The sequence below is a fragment of the Rattus norvegicus genome, chromosome 13 (genome assembly GCF_021556685.1).
Source record: "Rattus norvegicus strain SHRSP/BbbUtx chromosome 13, alternate assembly SHRSP_T2T, whole genome shotgun sequence".
Lineage (NCBI taxonomy): Eukaryota > Metazoa > Chordata > Mammalia > Rodentia > Muridae > Rattus > Rattus norvegicus.
Window position 1 is genome coordinate 93,223,292 of NC_141546.1, and position 19,183 is coordinate 93,242,474.

The following is a 19,183-nucleotide window of genomic DNA, read 5'->3' on the forward strand; positions in this document are numbered from 1 at the left end:
AGAAGTTGGCCAGTCCACAGAGAAAGTCCACTAAACAGGGGGGCCATATTGAATGATACACACGTGTTAGTAACAAGAATGCATTTATTCATTGATCTTAGGGGCACACAGCGGGGAAATTTCCTTATGAGATGACGTTTCGACTTAAGGTTTCAATTCACGAGCTGTACACTGATTTTAATCTCTTTTGCTTACATTTCCTCAAAGTGACTCAAGAACTCAAAAGACCATTGGCTACCATTTTCCCTGGCTCCTTTCTTCTTCCTTTTCCAACTCTAATTTCTCACATACATCCGATTTAACTCGAATCTTTAAGACATCTTCCCAAAACATTAAGCTTCATTCATATATAAATGTTCAAACTTCGGATTAAAAATAGCATCTTACTGGTTTCTGTATGATTTGTACTTTAGTTGGATAAATAAATGCTAGTGTCATAAACTGCTGCTCTCCCGGTAGATAGACAGCACAACGTTTTGGAACCAAAGTGCTTAAATGAAGCAGCGGTAAGGCCTTGGCATGCTGTGGCACCAGGCAGTGTATCACAGAGGTGACAGAGAGTGTGACTAACTTGGCCGGGTGGGAAGACGCCGCAGCACATGACAGTTGTCTGAGAATTTGTACTCATTCTGAACTCCAGCCATCTTAAGTGAGAAGGCTTGAGAGTGGGGGGCAGACAGAAGTAGCTCTCCGCAGGTCTCAGGTGATGCAAAAGGCTGCCAAATTGGAAGCCACATTCACGCAAGACCCGTAGAAGGCTATGTGTGTTTTAAGAGTTCACTTTGGGTTTCCGTCTGTCTTGGCATTAATTTTCAATGGAAATCGTGGGTGATTCTTTTTTTCAGCATGGACCTCAGTCTTACCATCTATAATTTCAGCCCAATTAATGTATAAGGTAGGCACCAAGTGATTTTTAGGAGAATTTAGATTTCCCCAGGACCTAGCTGGTACTCAGTACAGTGTAATTCAGAAATAGGTAAGATTAGTACACTGCTCCCTGTGGGGAAAATAAAATATGTGGGTAATTTGGTTTGGTCTACCTCCGGACTCAAAACATAAGAAAGTTGGAGCCTCACATACATGAAGGCCGACGTTTGACCCCCAGCACCGCATGAACTGAGTGTGGTAACACAGGCCTGTTCTCCCAGCACACAAGAGAGACTGAGACATCAAAGGCTCAGAGTTGTTATGCTCAGAAATACAGCAAGTTCAAGGCCAGCCTGGAATACGTGAGATGCTTTCTTTAAAAAAAAAATATTGCTCAAGACAGATTGGAGTGTTTCTTTAACGCTTATGTCCTTGATCTTGGAAATCTGAGAGGCAGATAAGGAGCCCACTCCTCACCTGTAGTAATCCCCACCCCCTCTGCTCATTCATTGCAGAATGACTTTCTCCACAGGCACGTGTGGTGATGTAAGTTCTTGATGCTATCAAACAGCCTGTGCCCACTGACTTGGCACCCTGCGAGATTAAGGACCATCTGGGAGAGCCAGATTCTCTGACCACCCAAACGCCAGTAGGTAGAGGGCAGAGAGCAGCGTTTTCCACTGCGTAAGGGTGCCTCTCACTCTGAATCATGCTGGTAATTACAGGTGTTTTATAAAACTCTCCAACACAATCTAACCTTTTGTTCTCTGTGTACTGTCTCACTAGGTGTACATTACACATTTCATTCCATTACATCAAATGGACTATTAAGTCTGGAAGTCCAAATTGGTCCCTGTCTTTGCCCTTTCATCTCAAGTGTGTGAGGAATACCTAAGCCTTCCCTGTCTATATAATTGGGCTACAAAACAGATGATATTTTGTTTAAAAATAACTGTTCCCCTCGCACGTACATCGCCATGAGCCAATCTTCCATGATTTGAAATAGGGTAGAAGCGAAATAATGTGGCCTCCCTTAGAAGGGGTTGCCCCTAGGACCATTGAAAAGGGACAAAATGAACTTCGTTCACAGCTACAGTGTGGGGACCAAGCAAGAGAAGCTGAAGCGTTCAGCCGCAATGCTATGCTTTCTGGAATGTTCATGACCAGCAGCAGGTAGGGGAATTGAGGGCTGCAAGATGATTTATCCCGAGTTCTTTCCCAACAGCAAATCCATACCTTGCCCTCGAAAATGATCTTTGAGTTCAGGTACTCAAAAATGTCACCTGAACGTCCCTAACCTGAAGCCAACTGATGGTGTTGGGACAAGTATGGAGAGTTTATGCATGTGTGTGCACACACCCATGTACAGGCATGGAGAAGCCAACGGGAGCATGTCTCTCGTCCTCCTCTATTGCCTTCTGCCTCAATCCCTAGAGACGGGATCTCACTGTTCAGTCAGTCTGCCTGGTCAGAGAGCTTCTGGGTTCTACCCATCTGTACCCTCCATCTGTACCCCCATCTGTACCCCCATCCCGCCCCGCAGTGCTAGGCTTGTGAGCTTTCCTAGCCTGCTTCGTCTGTGACTGCTGCTGATTCAAACTCAGGTTCGCCTAGTGAGTGTCCTTACCCACCAGGCCACCCACCCAGCCCCACATGGAGGGGAAAAATGTATTTATGTTCCCTGTATTTTGTAGTGATGCTTTTTCTGGATGTCTGCTACTCGTTTGACAGTTTTTAACTTTTAAAAAAATGTTTCTGTGCTATCTTCTTGCTTATTTCTAAGGAGAACTTGGCCACCGCGCTCACCTTCCTTCCTCTGTATGGACCATGTTTTTGCTCCTCGGGCCACCTTCCTGCTCTGAGCAGTGTGATTACCCTTTCTTTGCCTCACTGCTTTTGTTCATTCTTCTTGTCCTGGGTCTGGCTGGGCTTCTTAGATCTGTGGGTTGATGGTTTCCATCACTGGGGGAAAGTTTGGGCTGTTGTTTATTCGAATACTGTATCTGCGTAGACTCTGGAACTCCGCACGGATTTCAGACTCCTGAGGTTGTCCTGTAGCTCTTTTCCTCCCTCCCTCTCCCTCCCCCCTCATTCATTGTTTACATTTGTATTTTCCTCCATATTTTATTTTGAAGATTTATACTGACATAGTATCAGATTTACTAACCTTTTCCTTCTGGTAACGTGTAGCCTACCGTGAACTCTCAGATGTACTCCCAACTCTGCTCTTAATCTCTTCAAGGCTACTGTATACGCTTTGCTTTAATCAAGACAGACCTTGTCCTACGGCTCCGGGTGGCCATGTCTCTGCTTAAGCATTTGGACTTTGACACCGAATGGCAGCAGTAACGACGTTTCCTCGCCTTCTGTGTGGATTCTGATAGTTCTGCTTTTCTGCGTTTCTTTTCAAAGACTTTTTCATTGTGGGATCGTGGGCCTTGCCCCTTTTCACGCTCCTCTGTCTCTTCACATGAACGTTTAGATTTTCCCATCTGATGCTGGGAATGGACGCTCCTGGCCTTGCCTCAGCTGTTTCCTGCATGCACCTGCTGATGAGCACACAGCTGAAGAAGCTTCCAGAGACTGTAGGCACCTCCGAGAGTTCTTTCCTTTCCAGTGTTCTGCCCTGCCCATGGCTGCTGCCTTGGTTTCCTTAGACTTTGGATTCTCTCTCTTTTGAGCTCAACCATTCGATCAGGCTCTGTCTGGACTCTATCTTTGGCCCGAGCCTGGGAACTCTCAGCACAGTTGGATGAGGGACCATAAGCGTTCATCTCATTGTCTCACATGCCTCAAGAAACGCTCTCCTCTGTCTAATGCCTACTGTCTTAAAAAATAACTGCTCTATACACATTCTGTTTAATTTTGGTTGCTTTGGCTACAAGATGCGGTCTGCTCCCCGTTGCTTTACTGTAGTCTGATTTCATGGGTGAATTTCTTATCATTTCTGAACTTGACGGTGTTTAGATGATTTTGTGTGAGAACTGAGTAAGCGAGATGCCCGTGCACCTGGCAGTTGGCAGACGCCCAGCAAACACTTGGATCTCCCCTGTCTCTGCACCTGGATCTCACGTCTTCCAGGCTTTTCCTGGAGCTACCAACCTGACTCCTGGCTGAGCTCTAGGTCAGCAGCCTTGACAACAAACTAGACCAGTTAATCTCTCGTGAACTATTGCGGTTTCGACTCAGTAAGCTTCAGAACTCTGTTACCCACAGAACGGTTAGCTAAAAACCCTTACCTTCCTTCAGTGACCCATTCAAGCTCCAGGATTATACTTTTATTTGTAAAATAAATGACCACAGGTGAGAGAAAGTTTGTGGTATCTGGAAGACAGAATTTAAGAGCGCCAATGGTGTTTGAAACCTCGGCTTGGCCTGTTTGTGTTACCAAACTTTTTCTTTCCCTTTCCCCATGATTCTCAAAAGAGCTACATGAAGAGAAAATGTGTTGCCCGGAACTTATCCATCTCTCCCCTTTTTTCTTGTGTCTTCCCCTGTACCAGTGTCTGGGGGTCGCAGCCGACTGCATCTCATCGACCTCGGCAGTTGTGTGAAAGCTCTCAGCAAAAACAGAGAAGGAGGCTCGGGGCTGTGCCTCTCACTGTCTGCCCTGGGCAACGTCATCCTGGCTTTGGTCAATGGGAGCAAACACATCCCATACAAGTAAGTGACTTTCCCACTGGCCAGCAAGATTGCGTGAGCACAGTGTTAGAGCCGCAACTGGGTCTCGGTCCCGGAGGGATACCCTGGGCGAAGCGCAGCTAAGGGTCAGTCTGGACTCGGTTACGAGTCCAGTGACAGAGACTGGCTTTAGTTGGTGATCATGTAATGCATCGTCTTCCAAATCGTAAATGTTGCAGATACTTAACTGTGGCTCGGTCCTTATGAGAGCCTCCAAGATGAAACAGAAAGTTATCTATCTCATGGCCGCCTCTGGTCATAATTACCATTGGTGGGGTAATGTCAGCATCATGTCAATGGGTCTGCTCCATGGTGCGGCACACAGTGACCAGAGAGCAGTGGGGCAGCCAGATTAAAGCCACTTGTTAGGCATGGATGTCAGGTAGACAGCAGATAATTTTTAGCTCAAGTCAGACCCCTTTATTATTGCATGGGCACCACAGGCAGCCTGTGTCACATCAGACATCTCTACATGTCGAGCTTAAAAAGCCCGGGATGGGGGATGGGGGTGGCCATGTCTCGTTCCGTGGAAATGTTTACCCCATGTACAGGTTCCTTGCCTTTTTACCACTACAGCTCCAGGAAGATAGAGTCAAAGCTTCTTCCGTTTCTGGGACAGCCCTAAGCATGCCATGTCACCAATGCTTGTGAATGACACAGCCTTAGTCACCCCTCCCCCTACCCCCACAGCCCAGCTCAGCTGTGTCTCCCACTAGCTATAGGAACCCCCCACTCATCTTAAAATGAGGGTCATGACTCTGTGTTACATATGCATCACAGGGAAATAAGATGCGGAATAGGTGTGAAAAAATCCCTGTTTTCAGAATATAGAAGGCTGTCACCGATGACCCGTGGTGACCAGCCAATGACTGACTCGACTCCGTTTTCATCAGATTTAAGTGGAAACAGCATTTGCCTCACAGAGCTGCCATGAGTAGCTATATAGGGGATATTGTGTTTTAACCCATAAAAATCCTTTAAATGCAAATTACTGCTGTGGGAGAAATAAGGGAGTTGGGGATGTCCTTGAAGTGCCTGAGATTCATGGGAAATCCTTGCTTTCTCCTCTCTGCTGGTCCAGACACCATTTCCCACCAGGAGGATCATTCTGGGTTGCCCTCAGGGGCTTGCCTGGCAGTTATAATCCTGCTTGTACCTCTTCTTGAAATTTGGTATCCCAGCCACATAAGCCCCAAAGTGGCACTCCCTGCCCTTGTAAGGACCGTTCCCTATGAAAGAACAATTTCAAGGTGAGGGTTTATTGTGCTCCATGATTTCTGCTGTGAAATAACCCAGAATTTTGGGGGCCTGGCAAAGAAAAAGGTCATCGTAGGGTAGAATGATAGAGGCTGAGGATCTTTCAAAGACAAAAAGTGTTACAGGACCTGGTTAACTTCCAGGAACTGAGGACCGTGTCTTTGAACGTACAACTTCCAGAGTCATCACGTAGATACAGTCCAAAATGCCACCTTGCTATAAGGTCACTGGCTAGGTAGTAAGAAGATAATGCCTGTTTTATTCAGATTATTGAATTGATGGTGGGAGGACTGGGAAAAGTAAGCATATGAAAATTCTTTTGATTAGGCAAAGGTAACTTCCTTCTGCTTGTAGTTTGGTTCCACTGTAAACACATAGGGAAACCCCGTGAGTTGTTTCTATTACTAGCTCCAAGGTCTCTTGTTAGGTTAAACATATCTGTAACATCGACTTGTCCTAATGGCCAGCCACCTGCCCTCTTGGGAAAGCTGACAGAATGTAATTGAATGTCACCAGCCCCTCCAGACATCTGCTTGATTCCGTAAGTCCCTTCTTAACGTCTCGGCTATGCAGGTGATGAGCAAAGTGTTTATATTGTATATAAACACAAACTTAACATAAATGTTGTGTCTGCATAAGACCATGTCAAGGAGTGGTCTCCTGACCCTAACAGCCATTAGCTGCGGACACAAGCATCCATCAGTAACCTTGGTCCTGCCTAACAAGTCACCAAGAGTTTGCTGGGAAGCACACCGCTCAGTGTCAGCAAGCATGGTGGCCTGGCCAGCCACCTAATGACCAGAGAGTCTGTCCTGCCATCCTTCTGTCCATACTGCCTGTCATCGAGCAGAAGCTTTGAAAGGCTTTTGTTCTGACATTCTCTCGTATTCTCGGCCAAAGCATAGACTTAATATTTGGTGTCTGTGAACCTCATTGGCAAGCTGATTGATCCGTGGACTAGAAACTATTCTCTTTCAGAATACAGGAAGCTAAGACAAAGATTTACTCAGATCTGCTGGGCAGTTGGTGACAAGATCAAACCGTGTGACTTTTCCCAGCTTGGGAGACAGTCAGTCAGTCGTTGAGGTCAAGTGGTTGGCTGGTCGCTCCCTGCTCTCATCAAGCTCTGTCTGATATTGGCTTCCTCCACACAGCAGGGTGTTCAGCCTAGCAGAATGGTCCACATTCCCTTCATCAGACTAGAGCCCTCTAGAGCTGTGCTCTGCCGCATGATGTTCGCACACTAAAGCTTTCTGTGCATCAAGCTTTATCTTTGCTTTGTCTTTCTGGGCAAGGGTTTATGTCTTGGCCGCTGGTTTCCTGGTGTTCTATTCACTTTCAGGGGGAAAAAAAACAATCCCAGAAAAATCAAACTTCATATTCTTTGCCCTCCCCCACCTCTCCAAACCACAAGATGCCCTCCCCCCTGCTCTTCATCTGTCACCCTAGACAACTGCTTAGAAGCAGGCATTACCAGTGCTTGCTTCTGGGAAATTAACTGGAATGCGCACAGAGGGGATATAGCCTGTCTCCATTTCTCTTCATCACTGTACCGGGCCATTTGTCATGTGAGCAAGCTGGAAAGTGAGTTGGGATTCATTACCCATCCCCGGTGCTCCCACAGGCACCCTCGATGTGCTCTGAATGGTTCTGACCCTGCAGATGATACCGCGTCTGCAGATGACAGGCGCAGGCGCAGGCGCAGGCGCAGTCAGTTCCCCACCTCAGCCATTATGCGGCACAAGCTGCCTTGGCCAATCCCAGCGCCATTCATTTATCAATCCTAAATAGTGACACCATTCAGAAAAGCGCGGGGGTCGTGGGGGTGGAGATCAGCAAGGGCACCAGCCTCCCCCCCCCCGCCCCCCAGTCAGCTCAGCAACGACAGGAAGCACAAATTGCTCTCCTCTTACTTCAGGGAGTCTTACACCCAGGGAAATCTGTCCTTGTTCTGAGATTTCTGACAGCACATTTGCAAATTTTCTCCCAGACTCATTCGTTATAGTTGTCTGCTAGTTCTCACCATTTCTTGCACAGCGAGGTGCTAGGACTCTCCACAACTGACGGAAAAGGGGGTGGAAAATGAACAGCCGTTATTAGCAGGAATTCTCATGCCGCAAGCCTGTGTTCTCGGTGTTCACTTTGGGAGCTGGTCCCCAAGGGACCACTGCAAGGATCTTCTGAACTTGGCTTCAGCTAAAGTGCTCTGATATCCAGCCCCTCTGATCACAGACGTTCTAGAGACCCTGAAATTCTAACCACAAAGTTCCCTACAAGGGAGCCTGATCCCTTTTAGATGTCTTGTGGTGGGTGCACGCCCTGAGAAAGCATGTTTTTCACACACGGATCCCCCAAGTCCCGAATCCCCTAACTTCATTTATAACTGTCACTGCATTTGGAGAAACCATTACTTTAATAAGCCACACAGTCCAGTACGAGCAGGGGCTTATTCGGACCTCACAGGAGCCAACCCAGCGTACTGTACTTGCGCCTTTGCAAAACGATGAAACTTTTTGTTGAGAACTGACCATCAAAGAGACAGCTGGCCACTAAAGAGACGAGAGACTTTTATTTTTGTACGAATCTATGGTCCTCCTCGTTGGCTCGACAGCTGGGAATGTATGTAGAAGGAAGGAGAACAGGCTGTTTGCTGGTTGGATAACGAGAAAGAGGCTGAGAAAGGGATGATCTCTTGTGTGAGCCTAGAGAGTCACCGTGGCTCCTCGCTGCTCTTGTCTCTGTCCTGGGGGAGTTATATCCTGTGAGAGGAGAGGACGTCTAGGAGTTTGCAGCACACTAAGGTCATTGTCCTGCTGAGCTGACCACTTCTGCACAGGTCGGTTCTTGAAAAGCTTTTCAGGAAAGCCCCCTTAATCCCTTTGCTATTTAAGGAATTTAGTCCCAAAGCCTCACTTCTATGCACTCATTTTGCCAGCAGGGTGTTTGCGTTCTGCTTCTAAACCACAGATATTTATTCGCTAATGTCTGAACGCCCATTTCATAAGGTCACGGAATATCATCCTCTAACACTCTAACCTTGTGTCTGTTTATGATGCCGTTCTGTGGCAACTTGGGAAATGGTGCCGCACAGCCACCTGTGATGGAAGCCGTCAGTTTGTTCTGTGCTGTGGCCCGAGACCCCCATTTACTCGTGGTAGTCACTAGCAAATGCTGGGCTCAGACCACTGTGCTCGTTCCCTCTGTGTTGGAACGGCTCCACCGAGCTTGAAATGCACTGGCGTCAGTCTCTTGTCAAACATCAGGCTACAAGCAAGCGCTCCAGGCAGCATCTCTTCCAGAGGTCTCTGTCTCACCGAAGGGCCGGAACATCCTGCACAGCCTGTAGTGGAAATTCTTGCTTCCTCAGGCTCAAGCAGGGTAAGGAATCCACATTATAAGGACTTCGGAGCACCTGAGCACAGCAGTCCCCTCAAACCAGCAGGCAATGCTAAAACCAAATGCCAGTCAGAGACTCAGGGGCGGAGGGTTGGTGTTCCACACACAGAGACAGCTTTTCCTAAAATGTTAACACTTCTGCTCATTTGGGAGGCAGTGGGGTGCAGACGCCTGCAGACACCAGGTGCAGCGGCAGCTCTGCAGTTTGGGCCGTACCGGGCCACCACTGCAGGAACAGACGTCCTCCCACCTGGCCTTAAAAATCTCATCACTCATCTCCCAGTGTCTGGGTAAATTTGGGGCTCCTCCATTTTCTTGGAACTGGGAACTCACTCGAGAGGTCTGGGAGACTGGAAGGGTTGTGGGAGACTGGAGCACGTGTTATGAACTGCTGTTAGCCGTGACATCCCGCACCCTTGGTGTCGCACAGCCCTATTCCTCTGGATTGAATGTAGATTACTTACAGATACCATAAAATTAAATAGATATTTGTCAGGGAAAAAATGCAAACGAATATCAACTCTAAGATTGACTCAAGATAGCATGAAATTGGGGAGAGGCTCCGTGTAAGGATCTTGGTATGTGAGAGAAGCGCACATGTGCATATTTAACCTCCTCTAAGTGCACATTAATGCTGGATTATCTCCCCTGATTTACAGGGAGAACATCAATTTAGAACTATTTGCACAAACTCCGGATACCAGTTTTATGGCATTCCCTGTTTAGAAATAAAATAACCAAAGTCTCAGGTTGCCAGGCAACTGCGGCGGTGATAATTCTTGGTATTGCCGCTTTAAAAACACTCATTTTATACATTTTAATGACTGTAAGGGAGCAAAGAGAGCGGGCTCAGAGCATCTCTGGGACACGGGAAGAAGTTCTTTTTTAGGAGATTTTTCAGTATCCTGCTCTCTCTCTCTCTCTCTCTCTCACTCTCTCTCTCTCTCTCTCTCTCTCTCTTATTCCTCCCTCCTTGCCTCTTCCCTGGCCGGTGGTATTTTCGTAGTTCATTATAGAATTTACAGAGACAGTTATCTTTTTTTTTTAACAACCCAGGCAGCAATTGTCTGTTCATTAACTCCTCTGGCATGATATGTGCAAGTCATTATGGGAGAAACGATGTGGTGTGGACTCTGCTGGGCTGCAGCCTGGGTTCGCTCACCATTTCTCACGCTCCAACTTGGTTAGGTCCTCTCTGGTCCCAAGAACAACTCCTCCCCCAGTTGGACCCCCAGTGTGACCAGACCATCATTGCTGGTATTTTTCTCTCCCCGCTGCCAGTAGCCACTGTTAGATAGTGTAGCATAGCCGCATAGAAGCCAGGAGACTTCTGGGTTTCCTTTTGGAAACCCTTAGCTTCCCTTAGCTTAACTTCTGAGCTGGCCGATGGATGTCTCTTCCTTCTAGATTTGAAGCCAACTGACAATAGATTCAAGGAAATGAAACCCCAATACCCTCTTATCCCAGCAGAGCAGAGGGGGCTCTCCCTGCCCCTCCACAGAGGCCCCAGGACGCAGACTCAGGTCAGCAGTGCCGGATCCCTTCCCCAGTCATGTACTTCAGAGAGGAAGGCAGAGCACAGTCTAGGGGAAGAATGGCCACAATTGAGCTGCTCGTTCCATGCTCCCCCTCCCATGAATAGAGAGGCAGAAGCAAGCGCGGAATCCCCCCCTCTCGACCTTTCAAAGGGAGTAGAAGCTGATTTATGAACTGCTGGATCAGAGGAAGAAGGAGAAAATTGTTTCCAATACTTATTTTCTGGCTTTTCGGCTACATGGCAGGCAGTTAGCATGGTGTATAAATTAGCTGTCTGTGAGGGATGTTTCTCAATGAGAGCATAGTGATAATACCTCTTACTGTACCACCGAGGCTTTTCTAAATGCTTTATGGATGTCTGTTTATGACAGCGACTTGCAACCATTGCTCTTATGGCAAAGATTGGGAAACTGAGGCACAGAGAGGTTGAGTTCCCAGTTCAAGTACATACAGCTGTTACGAAGCAAAGCTATGTCACCGTCTCCCAGTGTGTCGATGCTGCCTACTATGGTCCCTGGAAGGTTGTCAGTGTCCAGTGAATACTTGTCAAGGGACATGAAATCTCCATGGACCATATATGGGTCTATAAAGCCTCAATACAGAGGCCTGTGAGAGTTGAGGCTGGGGAGGGGGCACAGAATCCAGGTGGCTTCCTTGACCTCCCCTGTTTCTACGATGGCTAAGCTGAGACTGGTGGCTAGGTGCTGGTGAAGTGGAACGTGAAACAAAGAAGAAAACGGGAAAGGAAGTCCCTCATTCTAGACCTGAGCCACAAACCAGGGCTCAATCAAATGTCACATGACAAGGATAAGAGCTGAGCCTAGTAATGCAGGCCTGTGATCCTAATTACCCTGGTGCTAGAGGCAGGGGGGTTGCAAGTTCAAGGTCAGCCTGGGCAACGTAGTGTGCAACTCTGTCTCAAAATAAAAAGAATAAAAATGGTGGAGGGGCGCAACACAGCTTAGCAGCTCAGTGGTGGGCTGCTTGAAAGCGTGTGCAGGCCAAGTTCAGCCCCCAGTAACAATGATAACACACACACCACACACCACACACCATACACATACACACACACACACACACACACACACACACACACACACACACTGGCTGAGTGCTCCAGTCAGCATTAGCCATGGGAGCCTGGGAGCTCCAGCAAGAAAAGTGGGTCCGTTTCCCAAACCAGAGAGCTGGGTGCTGCACACAATTGACAGATAGGGCCATGGCTATGGGTTTCCTTCCCTGGGGTGGCACTGTCTCTGAGGCATTCCTGAGGGATCAGGCTCCCAGGCCCCTAGAAGTGGGAGAGGTTGTCATCCTCTGGGTCCTGAAGCTTGAAGTTTGGCTGCATATCCCCTTGGTAATGGAGGGATACACAGGAGGTGTGGATGATTCCAGGGCTCGCTGTGCCTGCGATCGTGTGCTTCCTCAAACATCTGGCTGAGGGTAGACACATTAGGAAGTTGCCCAGATGAGACGATCAGTCTCGAAACTGGAATTTGTCAACTTTCTTCACCCTGAGCTCCCAAAGAAGTGTGGTGGAGTGGGGCAGCTGTGGTCTCCAAAGGAGACGCCACCACCACCTGGGCTGGCAGAGCCACACTCAGGTGAGGCCAGGGAACATGGATGTCAGCACCACTTCTGGTACTCAGGGACTGTTGTTTCCGTCCCCATTTTCAGCCCTGAGATCAGGATTTATTCTTGCCCTCCACTTCTGAAACAAAACAAAACAAAATTAGATCCTATGGATAAGAATGTCTGGGAGGCCCTTTGAGAGGAGATGTTTCAAAGGTGAAAAGGCCAGTGTGTAGGCGTATTCTAAACCTTTGTGATCCAGGTTTAGCCGGCACCATTGTGGCATTTTATCCACTCCGGCTTGTAAAGCAGGTAGGTGTTCTTTGGCCTAATGGATTGTAGTTCCTTGCATTACATTGGAGCCTTCCGCCCTCCTGCCCAGCACACAGGGAGCCTGCCTGATGCAGATCTATACTCTCTGCACAAGACTGAGGTGAGATAAAAGAAACTAGGGACTCGCTGAGGTTGAGGGAGGCTCAGGAGAAGCTGCTGCAGAACCCACAGCTGTGTCTGTTAATCCTACAGACCAGGGTGTGATGCATTCGATAGACCTAGCAATGGCAGCCACACCAGGAGGAGCTCTGAGGCTGAGCCTGTGTGTAACGTGCTACAGAGGTTGAAGAAAACCTTATCTGTGTGGATCGGAGAGTAGGGAAGGGGCAGGTTCTTCTGAAGAGCTTTCCACATTTGATAGAAAGTTCAGGTTGCGTTTTACATCCTGCTTGGTCCATACTACATAACCGATATTCATGGAGGGCGGTGTTATTGAGATCAGCCTATAAGAACCAGAGGAGTTCAAGGGACTCCTTCCCCAGGGTCTGATGGAGCCTACCAAACACACACAAGAGCTAGCTGGAGAAATGTGGAGCCTACGTTCAAGTTTTATTCTAACCCACGTATTCATTTCAATCACTTCTCCATTCAAGAGTATACATTGGGACTTGGTAACAGGTAAAGCACTGGGAACAATATAGCCGGTGACAGCTCAGGCACATGGGTAAGGACTGGTGGGGGGTGGGGGTCAGACATGAAACACCCAAGTGTGATACGTGATGATTATGTGGACACCAGCCCTTACCCTTCACAAAGGGAAGAAGGGGCGGGTGGGAGGAAGGAACCACAGCACCTGCTGCCTTAGCTGATGCGGACAAGCTGCTGTCTCTCTCCTCGTCTACCCACTCCTACTATGGATGCTTAACTGGTTTTCCTGTCTGCCCACCATCCGTTCCTCAAAGCCCGAACCCTTCACAGCTGCTCTGCCCTGTGCCGTATTGATGGAGAGCTTGGCCGATACCCATCTGCTGAGCTGAACGTGAGACTCCAAACTTACAGATTAGTGCTATCGTGGATGATAACTAACCGTCAAATCACAAGCCATTCTGTTCACTCCGGATAGCAAACAGCTGAAGGAGGACAGCTTTCGGTCAGTCCAGGCCACTGCACAGAGGAGCCCAAGATGCCCTTAGGCACCCCGAGCACCCTGTGGTTACTCAAGGATAGCTTGATTTAGGCACAATTAAGCACTGGAAAGGATGGAGCATACAAATGAGTCAGGGCTTAATTCATTAACGAACTGCCTTGAACATTAATTGAACTTCAATCAGAGTATCCAACCATAAATTCTCACCTGTTTCACAACCGATTCAGGCTCAATTGAGCATTCATAGGTTTTTTTTTTTTTCGGTCCATGCAAATGAGGTGATAATTCATTCTGTTGTGTAATTGAATAATTTTCAAATAGATTTATTCACAGGCACAGTTAAATTGTACCATGTTGCCCAATGGAGATCAGGACGCCTTAACCAAGGCAAAGCCAAGTTTTGTTTTGGAACAACAGAGACCTCACAGGACAGAGAGGGCTCTGGTGACGTCGTTGCTGGTATGAAGAGCAGACCTCATGACACCTGACGATGTTCGCTCAGCCTTTTAGGACCACGTCCCCAGATGTTAATTTGTCCTTACTTCTCTGCCCGTTTTTACTGCTGCTTACAAGTAGGGTCGATACAAATTTGCAGGAAGTGATTTTTTGGTTTGGCAGACCCCGTTTGTAAGCGCACACTCCCTAGTTCTGGGCCCCGACAGGCCAGTCTTCCTGAGAGTTCAATGTGTCAGCCAGCTTTTTGATGCTGTATCACAGAAAAGCAAGGTTGACAGCTCCCGAGGAAGGACAATGGAGGGTGTTCTCAGACCTCCACACACATGCACTCAAACACACACATACATAAATGTGCATGATTTTTAAAATGTGTATTCCTTCCCGTGTTCCCCACGGCCTACCCAAGATGCCATCTCCTCTTCCAAACCCTCTCTGAGGTCTTCTCTCCCAATATGTTGCTGCAGAATAATTCTGCCTCTTGCTTAGCACTACTCGGTCCCCTGTCATATGAACTCTTCACGGTAATGACAGCCTCTCCCTTGGGTTCCATACTGGTATCTACTCATCTGGACTGACCCAACGTGATCTCAAACCCTGGGCCTTTAGTAACAAATGTGAATCAATCCAACACACTTGTCTCCATGATCAAAATACTACCAACCCTGTCAAGCTCAGTCTGATGACCCGAAAATTAGCAGTCGCCCCACTCTGCTTAAACACACATCATATCCGTGCCCTGTCGGCTCCTTGGAATATCTGACTTCTCTCTGAAATCGTGTGCTTCTTTCTGTGATCTGGATGGGTTTTCCTTGTGTGACAATCTAGGGCTCACACATAAAGCCCCACAGTGAATAGTGGCAGTGTCACTCTGGGTAGCAAGTGCTCTGTCAGAAGCACAGACACTTGTATCTTATCCCGTGCTCAGAGACTAGAGGGTGGCAGTAAATTCACATGCTGAGCCAATTTCTCCGGCTTTTCTCCACTTATACTTCTGAGTCTACTTGATAGACCTGGCCATTGGCCATCACAGGTCCTCTTGTTCCAGGCTTAATTATTGATATTAACTCTTGGATCACACATTCCTCTTCATACAATAGTGTATGTGTATGTGAGTGTATGCATGTGTGTGTATTGAATGTGTGTGCATTGAGTGTGTATGCATGTATATGTGCGCATGCGTGTATGTGAGTGTATGTGTATACATGTGTGTGTGTTGAATGTGTATGTTTTGAGTGTGTGTGCATGTGTATAGTAGTATGTGTGAGTGTGTGAGTGTGTATGTAGTGAGTATGTATGTGAATGTGTGTGTATATGAGTGAGTGTGTGCATGTGTGTTTGTAGGTGCATGTGCAAGTATGAGTGTATATAAAAGAACGTGCATGTGTGTGAGTGACAGTGTGTATATGTGAGTGAGTGTGTGTGCGAGTATGAGTTTGTAAGTGAGTGTGTATGTGTGTGTGTATGAGTATGTGCATGTGTGTTTTGATTGTGATTGTATACAAGTGTAAGTGTGAATGAATGAATGTGTGCATGTGTGTGTATGGTGAGTGTATATGTGAGTGTGTGTATATATGAGTGAGTGTGTGCATGTGTGTTTTGATTGTGATTGTATACAAGTATAAGTGTATATGAATGAATGTGCACGTGTGTGTATGTGTGTGAGTGAGAGTATGTATATGTAAGTGAGTGTGGAATGATTATGTGTGTAAGTGAGTGTGTGTGTGTGTGTGTGTGTAATTACAGACTGATGATGAAAGGGTTACAGAACTGGCAGTGCTGGAGGAGGTCTTACCGAAGGTAAAAGCCAGGAGTTGGTGAAGAGGGTCATCCCAAGTAGTCAGTTAAGGCAATAAGGACCCTGTTGTAGACTTGGGTCCAGAAAACAGAGAAATTCAAGGGGCTGCATCTAGTGAGGGATTCATCCAGGAGATGGTTGCTATTGCTCCGTTGGCACGTGACCTGAATGTTGTGATGCTGGGTGGATGGCACTGCCACTCACTGAGCAGTCTCTACATTTGTATGTCCACGCGAAACCCATGACTCTCGGCTCAGAGGAGGATAAGAAGGCAGATATGATGACCATGGCCTAGGAACACAGGTGTAGGGCACCCCAAATTCCTGCCTTTCAGTGTGGAAGCAGTTTCATATGGATGTTTTTATAGAAACAGAGCAAAGTCAGAAAAGACTCTCGACACATTAGCGGGAACATTTAATAGGTGGTTAAGGAAAAGTTGAGAATCTCAGCTGGAGGTCTGAGAGGCTATCTGACAACAGCCTTAATTGTTAGTGGAATCCAGGGTTCTCTTAGGCTAACGCATTCCAAAAGTTTTTGTCCGTTAGCCTCCGGATGTTAGGGGCAACACAGAGGTAGGCAAAGGATGGCTCTTTAGAGGACTAAAAGAAGCCTGAGATAAATCACAGTTGGGCCCTAGACTTGCAGCATTCCAACCTCTCTACAGTCACCGAGACCTAACCCATGAGTGAGCCTTCCAGGTTTCAGCATGAAGGTGCAGCTTTCCTGAGAACTTCCATCAACACACATGATCCAGGTGAGGGAGTTACAGTTATTCAGTGGTCGGGTGAGCTCTGAGAGTTCACAAGACGGGTTTCACTGTCAGGTTTTGATAGGCCGGCCCCTGTGTCAGCACGTTTCCTGATTTAATTTGGTAAGCCCAGAGATGGCGTCCTCTCGTTGCCTGGTCAGCTGAGCTGCAGGTCTGCGCAGGACACAGGGAGATGCTGTTCATATGTAGACAAGATACAGAGTCACTCTGCCTCAGCCTGAGGTCTTAAAATGGACACAGTGCGCTGTTGTGTACATGGAGTCACTCGCGACCCGAAAGCCACTGCCCTGGGTGACACGGGACAACTTAGAGCAGCTCTGGCTCTCCGCTTTCTCTGCTACTTAAGAAAAATTCAGTTGCCCTGTCCCCCCAGCACCCCGAATTCTGACCTCGGTCTCTGGTGCTCCTCCGTTTTCTCAAAGGCTGGTTCCCTCTGCCTCTCTGTTCCTGTTATTCAACCCCAACCCCACCCTCCATTTTTCCCCTTATATTTTGTCTGGCTGTCTAGTTATTTAAAGTTGAATGCTAAATCCAGATCTGTTTTTTTAAACAAAGCCCTGAGCAGGAATTGGTCCTTCCTGGCCGTTTTGTTGTTGTTTATTTCTTTGAACATCTTAATTTCCTGAAAGATGTTAATCAGCTTTCTGTTGTTTACTTGAAATCCATGTGTTCATCTCCTCGGCCATATGCAGTTCCTGCTGGATCGATCTCAGGGTGCCTCCCGTCCTCCGGTGTTTATTGTTGTCTGAGGACTCTTCTTTGCATTGGCATTTTATACGTGATATAAAGGGATAAGAAGGGTTTACTCTATGGTGTGTTTGTATTTAGTTCTACGAGGTGCCAGCTAATGATAGTCTAAATCGTATGCTCAGCTTGAAATATTTTGGACCACCCAGATCCTGAGACTCCAGCCCATCAGCCTGCATGGCATTCAGACTGGGGTTCTAAATTCTTAGGAAGATTTCCTTTCCACTGCCTTGGTGCTTTAGAGGACAAGAAAATCATGTCCTCGGTGTGGGAGAGGGACATTTGCTGGAGAAGGAGAATTTCCTAATAAAATGTCCACATTGGACCAGTCTGGGGCTCTGTCTTCTATTTCACAAATCAAACCCACCTCCAGCCCAAGCCACATAAAAACTAATGCTTGTGAGCGTACCCGGCTGGCAAACAGCTTCAGAGTGAAAGCAAGCGTTGTTACGCTGCTTCTCCTGAGTCCCCGACTTTGACTAAAATTACCTTGCTCTTTCGCAAGCTCAACAATGCATCTAATATGATTTTTATAGCTAACCACATTGTGCAATTGCCCTTAGAAAGGTCTTTGGGGGACCTGACCAGCAGATTGTTCTTTTTCCTTGTCACTCACAATTCTCTCTCTCCTGAGAATTGAGCATCTGAACGTAGACTCTGGGTACACCGGTGACCCGTGAGACAGTCCGTCCCCTTCAGAATGTACTCCAACTGCTTCTCGGCCTTGTGACCGAGACCAAGTGCAAACTTTACTCTCCAACATTCTTACACATTGAAAAATATCTCTGCACATTGAAGAAGAACTGTTAAAACTTCCCGGTTGCTTCTCTGAATGTTGAAGGAAATAAGGAAAATCATTTCAGCTATAGTTTAACGTACTTTGTGCTGCCTCTGTCTCATCTGGCTAAGATTGTGCAATGCTTCTGACTGCCTGTGTTCCTGAAAGACCCATGTGTGGAAGGCTTGGTCCCAGGCCACGGTGCTAATGGTAGTGGGACCTTTACCAGTGGGGGCTACTGGGAGGAAGTTAGGTCATTGGAGGGTGCATTGAAGGGGATATTGGGGCTCTGTCTTCCATCACTACCCCTTGCTTCCTGGCTCCCAAGGAATAATTAACCTTGCTCCCTCACACAGAATATTTGATCTTCCCGCAGGCCAATGGGCTATGGACTGAAATCTCTGAAACTGTGAGTCCAGCTAAACCTTACAGCCCTTTACACTGATTGCCCCCAGTGTTTTTGTTATAGTCTCTGAAATGTAACCACGGCAGTGCTATTTTCCTTAATGCTGTATTTTTTTTTCAGCTGTCATCTTAAAACCACCACGAATTTTGTGCGATAACATATAAACTTATCTGTGTGTTTTGATAACTGCAGCTTCCCTTTGTCTTGGTACACTACAAATCTATGAACCCCACAATCTGTACTGTGTTTGTTTCAGTAGGACACGTTGTTTTTCAAGCAAGAATCAATTATACCTCAATTTCCAGAAAGGAAAGAAGAGCTCCAGAATTTCTCGTTTTCCATCCTTTATGTAGGTCGAACTCTCGGCCTTTGTAGCCCAGGCTCCTCAGTTTGCAGGCTTTGTTTTTGATAATTGCCATTCATTACCAGCCTCAAAGCCCCAGGTTTTCCTCTTTCAATTATCAAGCGCTTCGTTACGGATTACAATTTAGTTTGGAGGAAAA

At 47.2% G+C, this 19,183-nt stretch overlaps 1 protein-coding gene across 1 annotated transcript in view; it reads left to right on the forward strand.

Annotated features, from left to right (window-relative positions):
* The window catches only part of Kif26b (kinesin family member 26B), a 399,395-nt gene that overhangs the window by 346,097 nt on the left and 34,115 nt on the right, over positions 1-19,183 (forward strand). Inside the window, exon 10 of the mRNA NM_001109079.3 lies at positions 4,371-4,530. Within this exon, the coding sequence (NP_001102549.2) occupies positions 4,371-4,530 (160 nt within the window). The remainder of the gene's footprint in view (positions 1-4,370; positions 4,531-19,183) is intronic.